General features: G+C 39.6%; 1 protein-coding gene across 9 annotated transcripts in view; it reads left to right on the top strand.

Moving 5' to 3' along the window:
- PKHD1 (PKHD1 ciliary IPT domain containing fibrocystin/polyductin) overlaps positions 1-26,330 on the top strand; it is a 368,837-nt gene that overhangs the window by 229,378 nt on the left and 113,129 nt on the right. For 8 of the 9 annotated variants that reach the window (XM_032463248.1, XM_032463247.1, XM_006194706.3 and 5 more), the window contains one exon: positions 12,736-12,873. In XM_032463248.1, the coding sequence (XP_032319139.1) occupies positions 12,736-12,873 (138 nt within the window). The remainder of the gene's footprint in view (positions 1-12,735; positions 12,874-26,330) is intronic. The other variant, XM_032463246.1, reaches the window with a different exon arrangement.

The raw sequence follows: 26,330 nt of genomic DNA, 5'->3' as shown, positions 1-26,330 counted from the left end.
ATCTTTCTTGACCAAAGTAATATAATGACGTACAGAATAAGATATCAGAGAACCCTTTAACCCTTTCTTCTTACCTTCCCTTGGATAACTTCTATTCTCAGCTGGGGTCACACTGCTCTTTTTAATATGTGTATGTATTTATGTGATGTGTCGTTTTTCAGAATATTAAGTGAGTACTAAGCATTTGAGATGAGCTCACTTTGGAATCCAAATAACCACCTTATGAGTGTTAGTTTTTAGGATTATTGACTTGATTATTAATTATCTCTCTTTCATGATTCTCAGCATGTTTTTGTGTTTACAATTCCTTGTTTGCCTGCCCATGAATTCTTGTTCCATGAAGTTGTCTCCAGTTACCCTGGATGAGCAAAATTGCGAGGGGGAGAACTTTCTAGAGAGCAGTATAATCTATGCGAGGTACTGGAGTTTGGCTTTGACCAGCTGTTAATTTAGCAAGCAAGAACTGTGGTCAGAACAACTTAAAACATTGTACCAACTCCAGTCTCCACGGCAGCATCAAGACTTCCCTGGATTCGCAGACACTCAGCAGAGTGAAGCAGTTTACAATTATCCAAATGTAAAAATGGCAAAGATGGGGATAAATGGGAAACCAGATTACAAAACAAAATGTAAACTAAGGAACATTGGAAACAGAAAGTCAAAAAAGGCAAGTCAAGCAAGAGGAGATCACAGCCAACTCTCTCAAAACACTGCTGACAGTGGAAGGAAATTGTAAGTCCTACAAGGACAAGGAAAGAATTCAAGAAAAGGATCTCCCCCTCTTTTTGGCACACACACACAACTACAATTTTGCCTATGGAAAATTAAAAAAAAACTAGTCTCTATTTTAAATTTCAATTATAATTAAAATGTTTTAAAAATAATCAATGCATTACATTTTCAAAATTCAAAAAATGCAAAAAAAAAAAATACTCACTGAAAAATTATGTCTTCACCTCTGTCTTCCAGCCACCTCATTTTATTTTCTGGAAACAACAACGTTACTAGTTCCTTGGGTATCCTTCCTCAGGTATTCTACGTGGCATATACAGAATAAAAAAAAATTACGCATATTTTTCCTTAACCCCTTTCTTTATACAAATGACATAGTACAAACTGTGTTGTGCCCTGACTTAAAAGCTGTAATTTGAAGATTGTTCCATATAAATACATTAAGTGCTGCTTCATTTTTTTAGCTTTATTGGGGGTGTAATTCACATTCCATACAATTCATCCTTTTAAAGTATGCAACTCAATGGCTGTCAGTGTATTTGCAGAATGGTGCGATTATCGCTGCAATCAATTATAGATTATTTCCGTTACCCCTAAGGAAACCTGCACCCCTTAGCCATAAAGCCCTAATCCTTCCATCCCTCCTAGCCCCAAGCAACCACGAATTTACTTTATGTCTCTATCGATTTGCCTATTCTAGAATTTCGTATAAATAAAATTATACAATGACTTCTTTCATTTTACATAATGTTTTCAAGGTTTTGTCTATGTTGTGATATGCAGCCAGTCTCTATTTCAGAATGGACAGACGGCTCAAAAGACTCCACGTGAAAATGTGTGTTTGGTTTTATATATGGATGTGTAGATGACATGCATTCATAACAGCTTCATGTGTTTGTACAGCCGTCACTCATCCAGGTACCAGTTCTCATCAATTACTGTTAAAGGAATCCCATTCAGATGTTGTAAAGGAAATGCAGCTTCTTAGGGAGAAGCAAAGCCAAATGCCTAGATAGATAGATTTATTTCACACCAGGAGTTTTGTAATAGAGATCATCGCGGATTGGTCATTGGCAGGTGGAATCTAATGTTTACATTGTATAATTTAGAGGTGAGCTGAAAGTGTGTCCCAAGTTCACCATCTTTGCAAAGTATTTTAGTTCTCATACTTTGTACCAATCCCCAGTTTCCTCTTGAAAGGAGATACAGATTGCATGTGTTCCTACCCTCTTCCCTTCTGTTGTAACAGAGACAGTGTTTTACCTTCTCTCAAAGCTCAGTCTCATCTGGTGTCCTTTGCATCCTGTGCTGGTCTTGCTTTCTCAGTGCCTCAGTTGTCTCCTTTCCATGTCTGCAGCCTTCCCCTCCTGCAGGATGCTTTCCAACAGCATCCATACGCCTTTTTGTATGTCCATATGATTACAAAATTACCTTAAGCCCTCAAGGGACTTCTGGATACTGATTCTTTTTTTTTTTTTTATTGAAATATTTCATTTAATTTTAATTTAATTTAATTTCTGGTGTACAGCATAGTGATTCAGTTATGCATGTATATTTGTATATATATATATTTTTTCAGATTCTTTTTCATTATAGGTTATTACAAGACATTGAATATAGTTCTCTGTGCTCTACAGTAGGACCTTGTTTACCTGTTTTACATATAGTAGTGTGTGTCTGCAAACCCTGAACTTGCAATTTATCCCTCCACCCCCTTCTTTCCCCGCAGTAACCTTAAGTTTGTTTTCTATGTCTGAGTCTGTTTCTATTTTGTAAATAAGATCATTTGTGTCATTTTTTAAGATTCCACATGTAACAGTATAGATACCGATTCTCTCTCCTCATTCTGTCTTTTCTTCCTCCATGATGTCTGAGAACAGAAATTTGATAGCCATCAATCCATAAACAGGAAAATGGTTTTTGCTTTTTCAGGGTATCAGACCCATATGTTCAACTGTCAACTTGAAATCTCTATGGGGATGGCTTACGGGTACCCCAAACTAAAACCCCACAGAGAGTCCTCTATTCCATCCTCCCCTGACAAGTCTGCCCTTCCCACCTGCCAGCTTGAGCTCCCCCCCGGCTTTCCCGATTCCGGCACCGGGCGTGGTCTTCCATTACCGACTGCACAGTTCTTGACACTTCAGCCGGTCTTGCAGATTCTAAGTATTTCTCACACCTGCCTGCTTGTGTTCCTCTGTCCTCTCACGACCCTAATCAGTGTATCATTGCCTCTCCGGTGGCGCACTCGGGTGCCTCTTATGTTTTCTCTCCCAGCATCTCTTGCCTTCATCAACTCCGTTATTCTCCACGGCAGCCGGCGTGATTCTTTAAAAATTCGAATTGGGTATGTAATTTCCCTGCTTAGAATCCTTTGCTGGCTTAATGTCACTCTCAGGATAATGTTTCCAATGTGTTTCATAATCTTCAAAGTCCTGCCTGACGGGCTCTGGTGCCTGCCTGTCCAGCCTCACCTCTCACCACTGTCCTCCAACTTCTGCAGTCCGGGCATCCTTCCTGTTTCTCAGCGTTTTGAGTGTACGGAGCTTTTTCCCACTTCGTACTTTTCATACATATGACTTTCTCTGTCTAGAGCACTCCACCCCCATCACATGACGCACTTTTTCTTCTTACGAGTCAGCTCAGTTTATGCCTATGTGGTTACTTGCGTGATTATTTTTAAATGTCAGCTTTGCCCACAAAATTTTAAGTTTCCCAAGAGCAAAGCCTGTGTCTCTTTGGCTCACCAAATAGCGGAGTGGCAGGAGTAGCGTGAACACTCAAAAATATACGTATACATTGGGCAGACACAGCAGGGGATAGCTAGTGCTTTTGCGCCTGGTAGGTGGCAGGCACTGTAATCCTTTTATATGTGAGATTTCACCTAAGCCTTACTTCCATGAAGTATTATTTCTCTTATTTTGCACTCAGGGAATGGAAAATCAGAGAAGCTAAGCCATTTTCCCAAAGAATGGCTTATTTGGGATTCAAACTTAGATCTGTCTGATTCTCATCTGGTGAGTGTTCCGTTGCATCTGATTGCTTCTTGGGCAAAGGGTAATGGATGGATTAGCCAGTGTTGTACGTCCTACACTTAAAAGTTCTTTATTAGTCAAGTATCAGTGGATAGAGCCCGGAAAGAATGAGGGTGTAACTGAGACACGGCTGGGACTACAGAACTACTTATGTGTATGTGTGGAGTGTAGGTAGGTAGGTGGGGGCATCATGGCGACTCCAGCCACTAGAGGGTTATGAGCCAGTGAAGGCATTGGGTCCTCGAGGATGGATGTGCACTAGAGAGAGGAGAGACGTGGACACTGAATTCCTGTCTTTGAAATATTTCCTGGGCCTGGCCGTGATTATTTTGGTGGGTATCAGGAGCAAATACTAGCAAGGATTCTGATTTCCTTCTTCTTTCCACCAAAAACTCATCTGGTCAATCTTATACAAATATTCACGTTTCTCTGTGAAATGGAAAGCCTTGTTTTCTTTATATTCATCTCTTTGGCATGTGTCAGTATCTGACAAAGCACTTGGTAATGTTTTCTAAGTGAATGAATGTGTGAACGAATACATTTATTGGTCAGTGATAATTCTTTCCTTTATGTACCATTCTTCTTTTGGGGATTTCTAGATACCTTGGTTTAAAAGGAAGAATTAACTCTAAGGATGGGGATTTCAGTATTGTTGCCAAGCAGTTTGAAGATATTCTAGGGTATTGGGACTTCTGGCAGAGATTATAAAAGCTGGGTGGTATTGTTGAGGTACTTAGAACTGTGAAAAAAGAGTTCCAGGAAACTTCATGTTCTCTGGAATTTATCTGAATTCAAGGGGAAAGGAACTTATTTTGGAAACCCTGAGAATTAAATAAATATAATTTATTGGAATTTAAAAGAAACTCTTAAAGGCTTTGGAAATTTCTAAAATACATAACAATGGAAAATATGAAAATGTTGAAAACAGTGAACACCTCTATAGAAGTAATTCTTATGTTTACATAGAATATAAGCACTTTATGAATTTAGGAATGGGAAATACAGGCTAGTTTGCTCAGAAGTTATAAATTTTGATATGACATGTTAAAACATGGAATAGAGGTTATTTACTCAATGTTTCTTAGTACTGTATTCTAAGGTCTCTTTTAAGCATCAATTATGAATTTATGAAGTAATATATGTAATTTTTAGAACACAAGCATTTTATTTTTTAAAAATTTTTTTAAGCATTTTATTTTTAAGGAATTTAATAATGTTTTGGAGGGGCTTTTCCCCCTCCAAAATTGTCGTAAGAAACAGTTGAAAGCTTGAGAAAAAAAATAATCAATAACATTAAAGAAAATTAAAGAATCTCTAGTATCAAAGAGAGAGAAAAAGACAGAATTTATTTTCAAAAAAGGGCTGATGGGGGAAGTAAACTCACTGAGTGTGTGGCTGCTACCTGGACCTCTGGCTGGACAGCCTCATTTAGGAGTGAGTCGCTTATTTCATAGATCTTCATGTTTTTTTCTTCAGAATTAAAGTGTGAAAATATATTTATGTACTAGAAGTTGGTTTCATTGTTTTTCTTAAGGAAACAAATCAAAAAAAAAAAAAAAACCCGATGTAGGAAAATAAATTTGGTGCCTTATTTGGCTTTGATACCAGCTGCAACGTGTGAAAACTGAGTGAGTGAATCACCTGAAACTTACCAGTTTATGCCTTTTCGCACATGAAAGTGTCTTTCACTCCAATAGGTAGGAATTTTTTTCTTTTCTTCTTTTTTTTTTATTACAGTTTGACTGCACATACACATTATATTGCATGTAAATACATATATACAGTATACTGCCCATTTTTTTAGTTTACATATATGTACTAATTATTGTTTCTAAGAACAGATTGGATCTTTAGCTTTTTAAACTTACATAGTTATCTAAGGAATAAAGCCAAATACAAAATAAGAATCCACAGAATACGGTAATCCAATCATAAAGGACAGTCAGATGTGCTCACACGTATTCAAGAAATCAAAATAATATTTAGTTCATTTGTGAATTTAATCATGAGACTTCAGGTTAGTATAGTTTCATTAATGATTTAGTGAAGTGATAGAATTATGTGGATAGAGCCAAACTGGAATTTAACATCTGACCTCAAATCTATCAAATGCATCCTCTTCACTTGTAGGTTTTCAGGGGATTGCAAGGTCTAGGGTCTTGTTGTTATTGTCACTTGTTTGTTTGTTTTGGGACTTGAGTCACCAGAACAATCAGGGCACCATGGACTCTGTTTCAAACGGCAGCGCCAGGGGACATGGAGGGGTGTAGAGATCTCTGAGATCCTGTTTTCATCTCCTCTGGGTGAAACCCAGGAGTGGGGCTGCTGGATCACATGGTAGTTCTATTTTTAATTTTTTGAGGAACTTCCATACTGTTTTCCATAGTGGCTGCACCAGTTTACATTCCCCTCAACAGCATACCAGGGTCCTCTTTTCTCCAATTTTTTTTTTTGATAAAAGCCATACAAAGAGTTGTGAGACAACTTGCAGTTCTGATTTGCATTTCCCTGGCAATTACTGATGTTGAGCACATTGTCATATACCTGTTGTCCACAATTTGTGTGTTTTCTTTGGAGAAATGTCAACTCAGTTTCTCTGCCCATTTTTTATTGCGTGGCTGCAGGAGAGGGAAGAGGGGGAAACGGGGAGGCACTAGTCAAAGGGTACAAAGTTCAGTTATGCACGATGAATAAATCCTGGAGAACTACTGCACAGCAAAGTGCCTATAGTAAACAGTACTATATTATATATTAAAAATTTGCTAACAGGGTAGATCTCAAGTGTTCTTATCCCAAAGTAATAATTAATTAGTTGATTAATTAATTGAAAGAGTGGGAGGAAATTTTTGGAGAGAATGGATAGGTTTATAGCCTAGATTGTAGTGATGTTACATTGGTGTATGCTTATCTCCAAACTCATGAAGCTGTATACATTAAATATGCACAGCTTTTTGCAGGTTAATTATACATCAATATGTCTTATTTTATTTATTTATTAATTTAAAAAACTTTAAAAATTTTTTTTTTAGGGGATGTAATCAGTTTATCTATTTATTTCTTTTGGTGGAGGTACTGGGGATTGAACCCAGGACCTCATGCATGCTAGGCATGCACTCTACCACTGATCTATTCCCTCCCCCACCTATATCAATATATTTTAATATTAAAGTTGTTTTTAAAAAAGGCCAAATTGACCACTCTGAATTCTCTGAGGTCTAATGGAGGGAACTGCAGCATAATAGCATCTCAAGATTAAAACAAAACAAAACAAAGAAAACCTGGAATGAGAGAAGGCATGGATTCTTTTCTATTTCTATAAAGCCAGCAGCCCCTTCTGGTATTTTCCTTTCAGAATTTGGGATTTAGAGGATTGATCTGATACAGTTGGTAATGTTACTTAAAGACCTTCCTATTAAATAGATTCAAAATATTTTTGAAGAACAGATGGTAGAGACTAGAGGAAGAGACAAACACTGTATGTTAAACATTTTATTGATCAATTAAAATATCGTAATTTAAAATGTTGATTCTGCAGTGGGATTTAGGCATGTCGGTCTGTGACGGAGAAAGACACAGAGAGAGTGTATGTGGGAAGCAGGATGGGAATTTATTGTCCAGAGTTTAAATTGGACTCTTCCCATGAGGTGAGAATGAAGAGGGCACGCCTGTCCCCCGGACCGCCCCACCGTCTTCTCCTCTCACCCCCTTCACCTCCTCCTCCCCCAAAGCACACCAGGCAGGCAGATGGCTTTTCTTTAAGGGGTAAGGAAGCCGGCTTCAGTCTTGAATCATGTGCCTCTGGGTACTTTGAAAACTGCCTTTTCTGCCTGTTTTTAAGACCAGTTTGAAAAAAAAAAAAAAAAAAGATAAGCAGAGTAGAATAAAGAAACCACCTGCGTGGCTTTCATGAACAAGGCAGGCTATGATGTTAGCAGCTCTTTGAAAAGAATTTAGTTATAGAAAGAATGCATCGTTAGCGTCCCCTCTTCTTTTGTTCTGCTTTTCCTGCAAGAGAATGAATTCTTGATAAACGAATACCAACATCCCTGTAAATTAGTCTATCTGACATCAACTTTCAATCTTGTTAACCTTTCATTCCTGTGAACTACTTACGTATGACAACTTCGATTCTATTATAAAAGGGCTTTTTTTTGGATCTTTCAGTCATCCTCATAAATTACAATAGAATATTTGGAGAAATCGTTAGATTTACCAAAAGCTAAGTAAGACTCCAAAGGAGGAAAAATACCACCAATCATTGTGTAAATGTGTATATCCAAGGACCTAAAGTGGTTATTTTATTTATTGATTGATTGAATTGAAGTATAGTCAGTTACAATGTGTCAATTTCTGGTGTACAGCACAGTGTCCCAGTCATGTGTATACATGTGTATATTCATTTACGTATTTTTTTATTAGAGGTTATTACAAGATGTTGAACATAATTCCCTGTGCTATACAGAAGAAACTTCTTTAAAAAAAATCTATGTTTATATATAGTGGCTAACATTTGTAAATCTCAAACTCTCAAATTTATCCCTTCCCACCTGCTTTCCCCGGGAACCATATAAGATTGTTTACTAAGTGTGCGAGTCTGTTTCTGTTTTGTAGATGAATTCATAGTGTCTTTTTTTTTTTTTTTAGATTCTACATATGAGTGATATCATGTGGTATTTTTCTTTCTTTTTCTGGCTTACTTCTAAAGTAGTCATTTTAGAGCTAAAAATATTCTTCTCCTTTTAAAAAGGAAGAGTGGGTCATTTAGTAATGATTGACATGATATTAAAATGTACTTTTCCATTCATTCTCATATTTATGGGAAAGTATTGGAGCCAAGAATGGATGTAGAAACAAGCTTGTTAGTTGTGGAAGGTGCAGGAAATAGCAAACCTACAAATAGTCCTTGTATGTCTGTTCTGTCTTTGCACGCTGTCACTCTCCCCTAGAAATCGGAGCCACGTGCAAAGTTGGGGTAGCCTGTGTTCCTGACAATAGCAGGGTGCGGTGGATACTGTCTTCGCCACCTACGTTATGGGCGTGAGACAGTGAATACTGTACAAGCAGCGGGACTGCCTGCCCTAAATGGTGCTTGTTCATGTGACCTCATCATTATTCTTAGGATCTGTGCCCCTCACCTTTGATCTCATTTCTACAGGATTTAGACGAGTGTCAGACCCTTGGAATGCTGCATGATCGTGACCTTGGTTCCCTGACTTTGCTGGGGGGAAAAACTGAGTTTAAATTTAGTGTTGAAATTATATGGAACGGAATGCTTTGTAGCTATGATGGTCAGATCCCTCCTGATTGCAAAGAAGCCCTAGTCCCCTGTCAGAGACATCTGCCTTTTGATTTGGTTCAGGCTTTCTGGTCTTAAGGGTAGCTGTGCATTTAGGGAAGAGTAAAACCTCTCTTTGCTGTTGTTTCTGTTGTTGCATTTGATACATGGGGAAAGTCAGGTGATTCCTCCCCAGTGTTCACGTTTCAGATATTATTTATAAAGCTTTGTCCTTCTCATTGTCAAAATACAACCCTTTCAGGGCAGGAAGAAAATCCTCAAAATGTTGCTTTGGCAAAAACTACTAGAATAAAGATGGTGGGATGTTTAGTGTTTGATGGATGAACAAGTGGAAAGAGGGTGTAATTTGGAACCAAGAGGCACCATCCCATGGCTGGTCCTGAGCTCCTTTGGGGGGAAAGCAGTTTTTAATTACATCTGGCATTCATTAATTCTTTTTGGAGTCTCTTTCCAGATCTGTTCCCCCATCAGCCTCCCATCGAGCCACAGAAATTCCAGATGGTTCCCTCCATATGCCAGCGTTCATTCTCTCAAGTAGGATAGATTGGTCACCGACAGAGTTGGATGCAGTAGCCTTGGCCAAGTCAAGGCAAGGTGGAAAGCACTGGGCCATAGTCAAATCAGAGGTGGTCCATCACTTATGTTTTTAAGTGGGTTAGGTAGCTGAGTGATTTTTCTGAACTGTCTTGAGTAATTTCATGGAAAGCACGCTACTTCTAGACACTGTGGCATATCGACCCTAACTTCCCATACCGGGAGCAGAGCGCAGTCCTCTAAAAGTTACAACTGAGGGTTGGTCAGTTTGGCCCCGATCTGCCCTGGGGACTACGTTAGGATGCGTTCTCCTGCCGGCATCACTTGCAATGACAGCTGTAATGTCTGTTGCCATTGATACAGGAGAAATCCTTTATAAAAGTCTCTACAGGGCATATGTTTATTTCATCTTCGCAGAATTTGGGGAGAAGAGGCATGTTGATAGACTTTCCATCTTGAAGTAGTTGAGAATGAAGATGAGGTCAATCTCCATGTGATGAAAAAGTATATTATCATTTCAAGTCTGTTGCATTGTGTTTGTTTATCTGTCTTCATCTGATGCAGGGAAACATGTCTTCCTCATCTTTGAATTCTCAAAGATTTGGCACTTACTGGGGAAGGAAAGAGTCAAGGAAAAAAAAAGGTGAATAGATGGAGCCAAGACATTTCAAAGTGAAAGGTGGCACTGAAAGAAATAAAAGCAATGTTTCTATGCTTGTCTTCATTCTGTACTTTGCCTCTGATGCCTGCTGGCTTTTACGTGTGGAGTGTGTGTGTGTGCACGTGTGCATTTTGGTGGTGTTTCTGAGTGCCTGCCAAATGCAAGGTGTTAGTCTATGTGCTGAGCAAATAAAAATAAGAATGGCAGCTATGGTCTCTGTTCTCATGGATCCTATAACGGTTAGGCTAATTGTAATTTGTAGGGAATTTGTTGGTATATTTGGAGTGAGTAAGGGCAATTAAAGAAAAATTTCTCCCAAGGGGCTATGTGATAAAGCCCAAAGGGAAAAATTTTAATTCCGTGTAATTGTCATATTTTAACTGAGAAATATGTTCAAAAGAGGTCTAATATCATGCTTGTGTGTGAGACAGAGTACTCTGTGGATGAAAGAAAACATTTATTGAAGAAGTTCAGCTGTTTCGTACAGTCAGGTTCAACTGCCAAACTTTGGTAGAAAGGGCCATAGACTGGAAAAGATACAGGTCTTTTGTATAGAATTCTGGTATTTAAAGGTGCTTGCTTGAAATAATTTGCCTGGCTCTTGAAGTCATATTAGTTATGAACCTATAAAATGTATGTTAAACCTTCCACTCTTTTGTTTGAATGTGTTAAAAGTAGCAGATATGAACTTGAAATACACATTTATTTTCATCTGTTTAGCCTGATTCTTCACTTTGTATCAGTCACTAATAAACTCTTGAATTTTAAGGTGGGTAAGAAAGTGAACTCAACAGATCTGGGCAACGTATATTTAACATCTTCGTCTTTGATGTCACAAAGAGCACTCAGGATTTTTAAAGATGGACGATCTCTTCTGCTAAGGAAGTAACAGCAGGAGAGAAAGACATCATTACACTGAGGATCAGCCCAGGGACAGTTCCCTGCTTACATACAATGATCATGTTTGTGATGACAGTACTGTGTTTTATTGCTCTGTTATAAGAAGGTACAGGAAGCCACTAGAGAGTGAAGGAGATTGCCACACGGGGAGCGGTGGATCCAATGTGGGGACTAGGATTGGCTGACTAGCAGAGCTAGGACTTGCATTGCTTCTGAGGGATGAGTGGGCGGTGCTGATGCCTTTGGACCATGACCACACCTTGAGAACCGGTGTTCTCCTATTTAACTGAGAGACAAGGGAAGAGAGGAGAATTTAGGGACCAGGCCTGGAGATGTTCCACTGCACTTCTACCTACGTTTTACTGACTACAGCCCAGTCACATGGCTTCATTTAATTGCAAAGGAGCCTGGAAAAAAAAAAAATAGTTTAACTATGAATCCAGGAGGAAAAGGGAAATGGTTGGTTTACAACCCTATGGTCTCTGCCATGGGCACGTGTGATGGTCTCATTGCTAGGGTGGTAGCCAGGGACTAAAAAAGACAGCCCCTGAGAAGTTAATTTGGGGTGCAGGACCTTAAAAAACAACAGGGTGCATTGTTCCCTGGAATGAGACATGAGATTAGGTTTGAAGTATTCCTTGAAAATCTTTGCATGTGTCAGTGATCATGGTGCTTGCAATTTAAGCAGAAAACATTTATTTGATATCTTTCATTTGTGTTGAATTACTACTAAGCCTCAGCAAGTAACACTTAATACTTTGGCACACGTGATGTATTTATCGTTGTAAAGGAGAATTTTTATTCACGTATTACTCTGCTGCTACTTTTGGAGAAGATCAGTGATTCTTTCTCCTGATGTTGTGTGGAAACTGCTTGTATGTAAAGGAAGATGAGGAGTAATGGTGTTTGGTTGTCCAGGGGGCCCTGCAAGTGTGCTGGGCTGATGAACAGCAGTGTTAATCCTGAAAATATCCAGCGTTTATTGATCGTGAACCGGACGCTTGGCTTTTCGTGGTGGGGGTCGGGGAGTTGAGAATGGCTGACTAGTATGTTAAGCACTTCAGATCATTTGATTCATTTAACGCTCACCAAAGCCCTATGGACAACACAGGTATTCTTGTCATCACCCTCACTTCACAGCTTAGACAGTTGAAGCACGGAGGGGGAAGGATTTTGGTCCACACTGCTAGTGAGTCACCTGGCTGGGATTCACATCCAGGGAGTCTGACTTCACATCCAAGGTCATAGGTACGGTTCCTTACCTCTCAAAAATGAGAGCCAAACTGGAGGGACAGGGACAAAGGGTACAGAGCTCACCTGTGCATTTGCTCTACAGTCGGCTTGCGGCAGGGTTGGGGGCATCGGCGATGCCTTTGGCCGTGACCCTGGGTCTGTTAAGCAATGGCAGGACGTGCTAGTCATGCTTTCTCGTTTCCCCCGCCTCTTCATTAAAGCCTAGCGTGTGGTAAGCCACTTGCCCTCCGTCCTGAACTACCTGGAGAGCCCCAGCGTAAGTCACTGGAGGAGAGAACTTCTGTGTTGGTCACGTGTCTGAGCCATTTCTTTCCCTTCTGCAGACAGGACTGTCCTTGTGGATACAGATCTTCCATGGCTCAGAGGCCTGTATGTGACGGGGACTCTGGAATTCCCTGTGGACAGAAGCAACGTTCTGAGCGTGGCGTGCGTGGTCATCGCAGGTGGGGAGCTGAGAGTTGGTGAGTCGAGGCCCCAGGAGGCCCTAAGCTGTGTGAGAGGGGCCCTGGGAAAGGTGCTGTCGTCCGCAGGCTGCAGGGAGTCTGGGGAGGGCGGAGCAAGGAGGGAGTTGACTGGTAAAGCCTCCCTTCCACAGGCAAGCTTTGGATGCAGGCGAAGGTGACTTCTGCGGGTCACTCTCTCACATCTGCCCACGGTCAGCAGGCTGCGGCTCTGGCCCCGGGCTCCCCGTGCTGCTGCTCACTGCAGAGCTCTCCCTGCCTCCTCCAGGCCACACATTAGGCCTCCCTTTGGTTCTTTGTGCAGAATTTACCTGTGGCTCACTCTTCCAGAAAGATGTCAGAGGGTGGATTTGTTATCCTTTGATCAACCAACTCACAATACAATTTCAGTGGCCGAATTAGGGCAGATCCTTCAGAGAACAGACCTGAGAGCCAAGCTTCTGTGTGAACGCTTTACAGGGGCGGGAAATCGCTGTGAAATGACAGGGAGCCTGTTTGCTCAGCCCGGGAGAGGACCTGTAGAACCTCCACATCCCTGGGAGATGGGAGGGAGCTGGGGAGAAGGCAAGCGGTTCGCCTGGGCTTCCCCAAACCCAGGACCCCCTCTGCCTGGCTTTGTTTTGTTTTGTGTCTCCCAGGGTGGCTGGTGGAGGGCCAGAGACTCAGTGGTGCTGGCAGATGAGGGTCCTCCGCGGGGAAGGGAGGTGCGTTGCAGAGACTGAGGACCAGGCGGGATGGAGTGGGTCTGGGGTGAGGTGTTAACCAGGTCTGGGACATCGGCTTACTTAAATGAAAACACCGGTTGCTGTAGGAGGGCTATGCACTTGGGACTGCTGTAGGCAGTCAGTACACAGTGATGGAAAGCCAGGTCCGTTGCCCTCAAAGGAACTACTTTTGAACTTAGTAAGGCATTCTACATTGCCCCCCGAAAGGAGCTTAAAAGAGGACTTTTCAGAAACAAAACTACTTTATCTCAAAGAAATCAGTCTCCGATGGTGAGGAAATATTTAGATATTGTAGTTCAGTAGCACACAAATGTTAGAATCTCTGGAAGGAGAGATTTCTAGGACTACCTCCCTGTCCAAAGTTTAAATCACTGCAAGAAGTTCCTAAGAAATCAAACCTCTTCTTGAATACTTCCGGTGACAGAAAAATCAAACCCTTTTGAGACCACGTGTTCCCACTGTTAAGAAGTCTGTTAGAATCCTTTTCCTTCTTGAACCCAAAGTCTGTCTTCCTCTGATTTCTGTTGGTTCAGGGTCTTCTGTTTGATCCATTCAGGACAAGTGTCAAATTCTTCCCTTTGAAAGCCCTTCATTCACATCTTCTTGAATCGTCTCTCTTTCAGGTTATGAAGTTCCTATTATTTTAATCATAGATAAATCATGGCTATTATGATGATTATATAGTTATAGTCATATCATTTTAATCACAGTATGCATGTTTTAAAATAATTTTTATTTTTTGAGTCTATTGTACAACCTGAAAAACACAGAAAACTCTGTAGAAAGTCATACAGAAGAAATGAAATAATCATTTATATTCACAAATGTACAGATAACTACAGATAACGTTTTCATAGTCCTAAGATCATTTTTTTCCTATACATGCATGTGTACATGCACACACACACTTTAAAACATAGAATATAGTTTGATAACCTTTCGAATCCTATACTAATAATGTGAGAATTTCCCCCAATTTGTTCTATATCCAAGACACAATTTTAATAGCTTTAATATTCCACATCAATGTGAGTCTATACATACACATACATGTGTAATAATTTAGTTAACCATTTTTCTATTGTGAAACATCAAGGTTATTTCAGATTTTTTTTTTTTGTCCTTGTAACTTACTCTGCAACGACCATCCTAGCACTTAAATCATTATTTATATCTCTGATTATCTCCTTAGGGTAGACTTTTACAAGTGGAATGACTGGACCTAAGGATAAGCACATGCTTTAAGGTCCTTGAAGCGTATTGTCAGATTGCTTTCTGGAAAGATTTTACAAACTTGCACCCCGCTCTACATTTTTCGGCATTATGAGTTCCTTTCACACTTCCTGAAATTGTCACTAAACGCACTTGAGCTTTGTTTAATTCCTCCGAAAGTATGAAGCCCAAGGAAAAGAACTATTGCCCCGATTAAGAATGTGAGCATCAGACTCTGAGCAGAGTGGGTGAATGTAGCACTAACAGCGGGGGCTCTGAGTCAGATGCCTGGGGTCCCGTCCAGCCTAGTCACCTACTTGATGATAGGACTTAAGCAAGTCAGCCTCTGGACACCTGCATTGCTTCGTCTGTAAAGTACACAGCAAGGCTAGAACCTACTCAGGGGTGCTGGAACCATACATGTAGCAGCTCTTAAGTGCCTGGCGTAGAATAGGTGCTTAATAAATGCTAGTTTATCTGGCAGGCTGTCTGCAGGAAATACATGGCATATTGAATCGGACAGTTTGAGGAGATTTTAACGAAGGAACCATTTACAAAAATCCAAATGGCCTGAGGCAAACTCCAGGGCTGGAAATGGGAGAGTATCCTTACCTCCCCTTGCCCTGAAGGCGAGAGAGGCAGAAGTTGTTACTGGAATAAGAGGTTGTCCGACAGCAGCATGAACTTTTGTGCGACTGAATCGCACTCGGTACAGGAAGGACCCTGGTCTCACTCTCTGTCCTCCCTCCTCTCCTGCTCATGCTACTGTTTGGCCACACCCAGCCGGAACTCTGAGTAAAAGAGGACTCACTGATGCCCTGCGTGCAGGGCAGCTGCATCCCGGGGGCAGTGAGCGGAGTACAGGAGGGCAGAGTTTGGAATGAAGTGTCAGTGGACCTCCCACAACAGATACAATCCTTCTATTAAATTCTAACTACTATGTATAAAATAGATAAACAACCAGTTCATACTGTGTAGCACAGGGAACTATATTCAATGCCTTGTAGTAACCTATAACGAAAATAAAAAAGAAACTGAAAAAGAATATATGTATGCCTATGTCTGACTGAAACAAAATAATAATTTATAGAGTTTTATAAAAAATTAAGTAAGTTAATATTTATTAATGTGATTTTTAAAACGTGATTAAACAGTGAAACATTATGTTGTACACCAGAAATTGACACAACATTGTAAACTGACTAGACTTCAACTAAGAAAACAAAATAAAACAAAGCCTCTGAAATTAAAGACAAAAAAAAAAACCAAAAAAACAAAAAAACAAAAGCCAAAGATTCAACTAAATTCTTTGTCCCATTGTGTCATGATGTTGGTCCTGCCAACTATGTTGTCAACTCTAATTCTTACTCTATTGAGCTGTGCTGCCTCAAATACATGTCTCTACATCGTGCGCTTGTGTAAGGATTATTTTGTTCTCCCTTGGGCTTTAGGGAGATCTGAGTGTATTATTCTTCACTCATCTCTCTATTTTATTATTTCAACCCATCTTTCCATAGCGAGGAAATCCTTTTGGATTCTGATAATTTCTTCCCGGATTAATATCACTTGCTCATCTATTGAATATTCTATAAAATCCTCATCCAGTTAACTGATAGGAATATGAAATAAAACTGAGCCTAGTTCCTGTCACTAGAAAACTTATTTCAGTTTGACACTGCCTACTGCTAAGAGTGGTCTTTTTTTTTCGTAAGTGATTTTTAGGTTTCTGAGGTCACTCATTACTAGAATTAAAACTTGTTGCCTAAAAATCCATGCCTTTGAAGGCAAGGGGCATTGTGCCTCTTTGCAGTTTTGATTTATACATTTCAAACTTATTTTAAAATTTGTCCAGCCCCTAGTATATTTTTGTCTCTTACTAGACAATGGTACGTTCTTTTTCTGTCTGCTTGTCCATGTGTTCCAGGCCTCAAGGTTGATTATCCAAAAGGAACCCATCTGCCCAATCCTATGTGTATTATGCCTGAAGGAAGACTTTCAACCCATCTGTCCCCTTCTCCCACACCCTAAAGAAATCCCAACATGAAATAGGTAATAAGACTAGTTAGCAAATAAACTTCATTGATGTGGACATTGGCACAGATCACTGCCAGAGTCTGTCTGCTATCTGATGCCATTCGGTCCGAGTCCCAAAGCTGTGGAATTGTACTTCTTGGTGGTCCTGCTTTTAAGGCAACTGGTGCTCGCAAAAGGTATCAGTTGACTTTTAGTAGAGTGGAATCGTAATGCTAGCATTAGAAGGGAAGTTTAAGATCAAAGCTTTGCTTAGAGGGCTACAGCTGTGTTATAAATGCCAACCTCAATTCCATTCTTCGTTCAACGGTTGTCTCATTAGTCAAACAAAACACTTAAGATAAGCTTAAGGTACTTCACTTATTTGTCCATCCTTTCGTTCATCGTGTTTTTGCTCATTGCTGACCACGTGCCAAAGAGAAGCTGGATGTACAGAAATAAAAATCATGAACTGAGCTTTCAAGAAATGTCTCAATGAAGCTGTGGAGACAAACAAATAAAAAGATAATTGCAAGTGTCACCTCTCCCAACGTGGAGGGGGATTAGAGATAAAAGAAGAGATCTGAAAAAGCACATATTTGTGGACGCGTGTTATACCTTCAGGAAATTGTAAGGGATGAGTACGTCTGGATTGTAGGATTTACAGAATGGTGGTAGCCAACACAGCTTATTGGCCTGACGCATTATGTTAAGGAATTTGGGTTTTATCACGAAGGCAGTGTCCAGTCACTGGATAATTTTTAAGCAGGGAAGTGGCATGATTAGATCTGGTCTTAGGATGATCCATCTTGGCAGTGTGGGGGATATATTGGAAGGGGTGCAGTGGAAATTGAGAAAGCTATGAGATGTCTCGGGAAAGAAATTGTACAAGATTGAACTGGAGGCACTGGAGTTAAACAGGAAGAATGGGAAGTATTGAGTAGGTAAAAAACTCACTAGAGCCGAGTAGCAATTTTGACGTGAGGTGAGACGTTGAGGATACATCTTAGGTTTCAGGTTGGGAGATCTGGGTCCATGATAGGACCAGGAAAGAACCTCAATTCCACCACTTGTTAGTTGAGTAACTCTGGTAAATTACGTGGGCTGTCTCTGCCTCAGTTTCCTTAACTTCTAGAATGGGAATAATAATAATAAATTTCTAGAGTTTTGTAAAAAAAAATTGAGTTAACATTATTAAAGCGATTAAACAGTGTCAGGCACCTAGTAAACCTTTATATATGTCAAATTTAGATTTCAGTGGGCTGTGTAAGTGGTGATATGTGGAGGGCCAATCGATTTAGGAGAAAACACAGGAGAGAGGACTGTACTAAATATGTATGTTCGAGGGTTATCATCCAAAATGGGAATCAAAGCTGTGAGACAAAGAAGAAAAATTGACCAATGCTGACATCTTGGCAAACACCAGACTTTTAAGGGTAGTAGGGGAAGCTGAGCTCAGGAAGGAGAAAGGAAAGGAAATGGTTACGAAGGTCGAAGGAAAATGAAAAGAAAATAATATCTTGAAACAAAGAAAGGGATTTGCAAGAAATATTGGTGGTTAGCAGCTTGAGATACAGTGAAGAGAACAAAGAAAGCAGGAAAGGAAATTGTCCATCTTCTGTTTTTGTTTTGTTTTTGTTTTATAATGACTGTCAGATATCGTTTTGACGCAAAATGTTACTTTGCATGTTGAACAAAGGAAAAAATTCAACACATTACCTGAAGGACAGTAACTTCTAATAAGTTTAATATCATTTATCTATTCTTTAACACTTTATTTTTTGTCTTAAAATATAGTCTTAAGTATGATTGAACAGATTCAATCTCATGTTTGAAAATGAACAGTTGTCCGTATTGAGTGATGTCATCAAACCTTTATAAGCTTTCCTGAATAACAAGCCTTCTTTTGGATGATAAAATGGAAGAAATAAGTAGATATTAAGGAGAAAATAGATTTTTTTTCCTGTCTCTGTCCCCTTCCCACCTCCTTCCCTCACTTTTCTCTTTCATTGAATGTCAACCAAGTGCCAAGCACTCTTCCTGGGACTTGAGTGTTCAGCAGTGAGCACAACAGAGTAGATTCCTGCTTGCGTGCTTTTGTTGGGGGCAACAGACAATGAAGTAGTGAAATGAATGGGGAAGTTCATTTTAGATGGCAGTACATGCTCTGAAGGGGACTAAGTAGGGGAAGGAGCTGAGACAGGTGTTGGCACCATAGGTTGTTAGTAGACCCCTTGCTGAAGAGTCAGTGTAACTTCAGACCATAGAGACAGGAAGGAGCTAGACTTGCAAAAATTTGAATGAGAGGATTTCAGACAGAAGGAAGAGCTGGTGTAAAGTTCCTAGGCAGAGCCAGGACTTTACGTAGTTGTGAGGCAGAAAGGCAGCCACAGTAGCTGGAGAATGGTAGTTATGAAAAGGAGGCATGAGTTTCATGGTGGAGGCTGGATTTTCAGCCCTGTAGCATCACTTTCTAAAGCATTTAAAGAATGCACATGTATCCAAGAGGTGCTGAAAACTGACTACTTTTTGATAATCTAATGAGCTTGACTTTAACAAGGAAGAAATTAGTTTAGGTCCTTCATGAATATGGAAGTTCTAGAAAGCTGGATTATAATTTTGGTTTGGCAACCTCTTATACAGCTTTTGGAAAATTCCCCAACAGTAGATTTGTAACTGTGACATCTCAGACCTCAGAGATTGTGTGGATCATCTGTATGGTTGCATGGATAACGAAACTGAATCCAAAGAAATTATTGATTTGTTCCAAGGTCTCATGGCTGGGGAAGAGCAGGACCAGAATTAGGGACTATTTTAGTCACTTCAAATATTCCTTCTTCAAGCCTTTGTTCAAGGATTAGCTTTACTATGAGCATTTTCTGCCTCCATTCAGTAGGTTTCAGTGTATTTTTTCTTCTGGTCCATTCTATTCATCCATATCGTCATTATGGCATTCATTTTATTGTTATGAAATAGTATGTTTTCATGAGTGTCTTCTCTGTGTTAAACGACAGGCTTCTTTGTGACGTTCTGTAACCTAGTACCTAGTACACAGAAGGCTTCTATGTGCCTGTGACTGATTAGTGTATATATAAATGAATGGGCACATCTCCATCTGTCTTTCAGCTCCATGCCTTTTTCTTGTAATACATTCAGTCTCCCTACACTTAAAGGTCAACATCTGTGGTGAAAAACTTACAGTGTTAACATGTAAATGACTACAAGCCCCCCTCTTCCAGGAAAGAAGTAAACTGGGGTTCAAAACACACTGAAGAAGTTGGTGATCTTGTACAAATCTAAAGTATTTTCAATTTTATCCCACCGAGGAGCGGAAAACTAATAAAAATGCCTGACTCAGAGCCTGTTCAATAAACATTGGTTTGTTGAGTGTTTTAAATGTCTGTATTTCTTGGCCCATGAATAGCTGTTTGAACTCATCCTTCTCATCAGTGTCTTTTTTTTCAGCTGCGACATCATTTCCCTGCTTTAATATGGGCGGTTTGTTATCTTAGTTATCAGTGATGTTAACATGTTGTTGATCCAAATGTGCAACTCAGTGCAAAGTGTTTTAACCTTATGCATACTTTTACAATGGCAAATGGAAAATTCTCTCGTGATGGTCTGTTGGAGGATTTCAGAGGAGGATACTCAGTAATAATGTATTTGTGTCTTTAAAAACTTAACAGAAATCTCCTTGATTCCTAAGTAAACAACACACGCCCCACACTTCAACGTCCCTGAGGACTTCACAGTGCATTGTTCCTTCAGCCTGTCAGAGCCAGGTCATGGGATGCCCTGCCTAGTCACCCGGTAAACATGCTAGGAACTGGGTTTTTAGCCTAAAAAACTTGCTACATATTGTTTTGCAGAGCTAGTGATGGCTATTCGTCAGCTCTGTCTCACGTCTATAGCCAGGAGTTTCAGGTCGTCATTAGCATAGGAAGTGGGATTGTCGGAAAATGGGGTGCTAGGTGTATGGACGTTTCTTTCATTTCTTCTGTGATTGTGACTTTCTCAATCCTAAAAAGAAGAGAAATCCACACACTGCTTATTACCTTCCAAACTGACAGTTCTATAAGACTCATTGTATGATTAAGAAATAAGGAGACAGACCAGAGAAAAGTGTAGATTAAAACGTATCATCCAGCTTAAAGCCACAATACCCAATACTCAGACTCATTGAGTAGTCAGAGAGAATCTGGTGATGGTGTTTGTTTAAAAATAATAATATAAGTTAAAAAAAAGTCTTTCAAGTTGATGATAAAAATAATACAAATTAATCTCACATTTAATGTGTAAATATGAGTATAAGTGTACACTGATACCTGTAAAATGGATGGTTTATAAATTAGCTACTGTGGCTCTCAGTCAACAGATCATTTTCTGTTTGTGCTGACAGTTTCCTAATCAAACTACTAGTTAGCTGATAAAATAAAACAGTGAAATCAAAGGGGAACGTGACTTTTAAGTATCCTACTTAACTATGAGGGCAAAAGCATAAACGCTTTGTTCTGTACACACACGTTCAGGAAACACTAAACTTTATTTCCATAGGTTCCTAAGAAGACAGGCAGCCAGCAGTTAAATAATATAGATTTCAAAATGAGATTGAGCACAGAGATACCTGTTTATTTTCAGATTGCTATTAGTTCCCCAACAAACATTGCATTAATCTTAAATATATATAGATATTTTTAAGCAAAACACTGATACAAGAAACGATTCTTCTATCTTGTTGGGTTTGTGTCCACTAAACACAATCACAGTAACCATTTTTACTTTAATATTTTAATTTCCTAAGTCAGTGTTTCCCAAACTGTATTTTGGATTCTTGAACTTCTATCCCAATAACATAGAATTCCTTAGAAATTTATTAATTATTTTCAAATTATTAGATAATTATATAATAAATAAAGTAATTATTGAATATTATTTAATTAATTAGTTCCATGGAAACACTAAATAATTCTAAGCAAACAGGTGAATAAGTAAATAAATGAATGAATACTTTATTTTCTTGTTAGAAAAACTCCTATAAGGGTATTTGAGTGTGAGAGGAATTTAATTATATTCCCTGCAGTTCCATGGGCTGGGCATTCAAATAAATGATCACCTAATATTTTTGAAATATTACCTTTGAAATGTCTACTTTCTAGCATTTTAGGAATAGGACATTACTTGCTAGGAAGAGCTTGCCTTCTTTAATTTCCAAATTTAAACCTCAACTTTGAAACGTTTCATTTCTCGAGTGTTACTACCACTACTGTTTACACTATTATTACTACTAAGAGCCAACATTTTTTAGAACATGTATTATGTGCGGACACGGTGCCATGTATCGTTAACATGCGCGACATCATTTAACCCTAATGAAAGATGAATGTTCTATTGTGCCTGTTTTATAGGAAGTTGCAGAAACCGAGACTTACGGAATTAAATTAGCTTAATCTTATTTAGGAAATTTTGGTTTAAGGGTTTTTAAAATACATTTTGCAAGTATGCAAATAAATACATTATACATTAACTTCTAATTTTTGTCAATTGTTAACGAGCTGAGAGGCCTCCCTTATCAATGATCAAAATTTGTCAGCTTGAATAAAATCACTCTCTGAGGGTTTGGAGGTTATCATTTGATAGTGCCTACTGGTTATTCTTATAACCACGTCTTATTTCATTGGGCAGAAAGCCCTCCCAGCCTCCATTTTTTTTTTTCACATGGGATTATTCTATTTGGGAAGAGTGTTTTAGGGATAAGTGTGTCAAGTCTACACTGGGAATTAAAAGCTAATTCAGAATAAAACATGCTTCCTGATGTAATTGATTTAGCGCTGTTTGTCAGTTAGGGTCTGACATTAAGAATGTTCTGGAGGCTCTGCTCTGAAGAAAATAGCTCTAGCAAGACAGGAGAGACACAGTCATGTTCCAGTTAGAAGATCAACCTCCAAAGCCATCACTATATAACCTACTTCTGAGAACAGGAGAAAATGTGTAAAATTGATTTTGGGGGCTAATATCTTAACGTATCTTTTACATGCAATCATGATGTTTATGGAATTTCAAGGTTAACTTGGATGGAAATACAGATTATTTAGAAACAAAATTTGTTGCTTTGGATTCAGTGAAAAGGACCTGTCAAAAAGTTTATTAGGGAGATGTGTCTAAAATTTTGGTCAGTATACATTAAATATATGCAGTTTTTTGCATGTCAGTTACACCTCACTAAAGCTGTAAAAAAAATGTAATGGTTTAGAGAAGCAGAAAACATACAGTTTTGGTCAGTTTCCATTCTTTTGATGAACAATTACTTATTGATGAGCGTCCTTGGAACATAATTTCTTATTGTGAAATATGACACACATGTACAGAAAAGTTCATAAAATAAAAATATACACAGCTCGCCTTCCAGGAATCCATCCTAGGGGGTATGTAGTGGGATCTCATGACTGTTTTAATTTGCATTTCTCTAGTTTCTAATGTGATTGAGCATTTAAAATTTTTCATTGTCTATTTGGTATCTTGTTTTGTGAAGTCACTGTACCTTTGCTCCTTTTTAAATGATGAATTGTCTTTTTTCAGTGTCAATTTATTGAAGTCATTTATACGTTTTGGAACATACCTCTCGTTAGCTATCTGTGTTGCAGATACCTTTGCACATTCTGTGGCTTACTTTTTCACTTCCTTAATAGTATTTCTGGATAATTGGAAATTATCCAATTAAATTAAATTTTTAATTAATAAAAATTTAATATATTTTAATATCATTTTATAGGCCTTTCCCAAGGTGAAGTGTACATTTCAATTGAACTCTGATAGGCAAGCATATGCTATATGGTTTTAATCCTTTTAAGTTTTGTTAAACCTGCTTTAGTGTCATTGTATGACCAATATTTGTTGTATGTTTTATTCAGGCTTGAAAATAATGTGTATTTTTTTGTGAGTCTAGCTTCTCATCTATGCCTATTACATTGTTTGCAAAGTTTATTAGTCAAAAAGTCAGAACTGTTGCATCCTTACTATTTTTTAAATTTTATGAGTAGTTGTGTTTAATCTGCCACTGTTATCATAGGTGTATCTATTTTTCCTTGTACTGCCATTAATTTTTGCTTTATTTATTCTGAAGCTATGATGCTTGGCACATGCACACTCAAGGTTATTTAACATGGGTGAGATGAGACTTTTTTACTGTGGAGTATCCGTTTTTATTTCTGATTGCTTTCTATAAGAGGATTGGTGAAAATTACTTAGCTCCCCATTTTGAGGATAAAATGTAAGTGAATGCTGCTAGAAATACAGCCCCCTCTGTCAGTGAGCACCCTGTAAAGAGAAAGAGGCAGTCAGGTTAAGTGTTGAGGTAAAAACATGGTATGTTGTGCTGCACACAGACGGCCACCTAACACAGACATAGTTGATAAGGAAGCATCCAGAAGCGGTGGCATCCGAGCTGGGTTTGGTCTTCTTCAGGGACTTGGTTTAGGGGGCTCAGCTCTTGAGCGTGGCAAGGAAACTGGAGGAAAAGGAAGGCATTCTAAATGCACAGAGCCTTTCCCAGGCGTCTGCTGTTTCAAAACATTTTCAGATGTTTGCTGTGGAGAACAGATAGCCCTGCGTACGAACAGACAGCCCTGCAGTGGAGAACTGCCCATATCCTTTGCCCATATCCCACGCTATCTCCTTAGGGAGGAGTTAGGATGAAGGTGAAGCATGTAAAAGCCTGGGGAGGGGTCTCCTGTGCCCAGAGGAGGGTGGAGGGAAGGGGGGGCACTTCAGTGTGGGGTGGCTGACTCACAAGGTGTGGGGAGTGAGGCTGAGAGAGCGGACTTATGTGTAAACTAGGTTTATACTTGATGCCATCAAAGAGGCTTAGTTAATCAAATAATGTAAGGTCCTTCTTCTTGCCTTTGAAGTTCATGGAATCCATTTGTAACATATTCTTCCAATCATTATAACAGTTATCTTTCGTACACCAGAACTTTTCTTCCATCTCCCCAGGTGTTTTTAGCATCTGGAATGTATCCCGTTTCCTCTCCATTGCCCACCGTCGTACTAAGTCTTGACAACTTCCCTTTACTTCTTTCCTATTCCTCTCTGTCCGCATATTCTCAGAGGGGTCTTTAAAGTCTCAGCCCAGCTCCCCCACTTACTAGCTGTGTAATTTCCGACAAGTTACTGAACCTCGCTTTGTCTTGGTCGCCGCATGAGAACCTCAGCGGTATCCACCGCGGGTTGTGGGAATTAAAGGAGCTCACGTGTGCAGACACTGGCATGTCTCTCTGCAGCACGGCAATGATCTCCCCTCCACCGAGAGTATCTACCTTCATCCAGGTTGAAAATGCCTTTTGCTACCATTTAGGGCAGTTTGAAGCAGCTTGAAAAAGGAAAACCAGAGAGGAACTGCATTCTCCTGGGAGCCTTCTCTTAGTGGTGGCTACTCTCATCTAGGGAACAAGCCCAGGCTGGTGAGAGCGCCTCACCTTCCTTTGATTGCTAGATTTGAGAATAAAACGAGGAGCCCAGATTTTAAGGCTTTCCATTCTTTGGTTTTTACATGCCGGAGACACACTGCATTTTAATGTCAAAATAGCATCTCTTTCCTTCTCTTTGGTCCCTCTTGCCTTCTTTCTGCTCGGCCTCTATCCTCCGTCTTTCCCTTCCTCCACGTCACAAAAAAAGAATCCAAACTCTGGTCAGTTCAGATCCCAAAAGATCACGGCAGGCTGACTAATTTTGTCCAGACTTTCTGTGAAAGCACCCCATGTGCTGTAGTTTTGGGTTGCATAATTGATTTGATCTCTGATTTTAGAGGAACGCTGAACTCTTTTTGTGGGACTCTGCAAACATTTCTCTAGGGCAAAAACTGTCCTACTTTTTTCTCTCTGGTATCTGTTTAGTGCTAGGCCATTTTTCTCCCCCCGTGAATCTAAACTACCCTCCGTGAAATAAATGAAATCACAGTTGGAAAACGGCTTACTGGCCAGACTTATAACCGCCAGATAAGAGCTACACCACACACATTTTCTTAAACATTCTCCTCCTCCCCTGCGTCCCTTCTTTCTGCTCCAGCACATCTTTGTTTTGGCTAAAAATATACATTAGTCATTCAACTGAGGATTGGCGTCACCTCCATGGAGCCACAGTGGACCTTCGCATTTCACTGGGAAAGCGCAGGCAGTGGGGTCTAATCCTTGCGTGCCCAGTGACCTGCTGTGTGACTCCAGTCAGATTTATTTACCTCTCTGAGACATGACTTTTAACAATCCCTTGTAGACCAATGGCTGTGAAGGCTGGACTATGGAGGCAGGTAGGTAGTAAGCTGGAAACTCACACTCTGCCTTTGGCTAACCAGGTCTGCCTGGGGTGACAACTGGGGAAAATGATTTTATGCCCCCTGAAAGACCACTTAACCAAAAGGACAACCAGGCCATTTTAAGTTTACTATTTACTTTATACCATATTTGGCAATCTCATTTTGGGTTATGTTTTTAGAAATTTCTAGCTGGAAAGGTCTGCTTG

Source organism: Camelus ferus, chromosome 20 (genome assembly GCF_009834535.1).
Source record: "Camelus ferus isolate YT-003-E chromosome 20, BCGSAC_Cfer_1.0, whole genome shotgun sequence".
NCBI lineage: Eukaryota > Metazoa > Chordata > Mammalia > Artiodactyla > Camelidae > Camelus > Camelus ferus.
The sequence above is the reverse complement of the archived record's forward strand: the minus strand, read 5'-3'. Positions and strand labels throughout refer to the sequence as shown.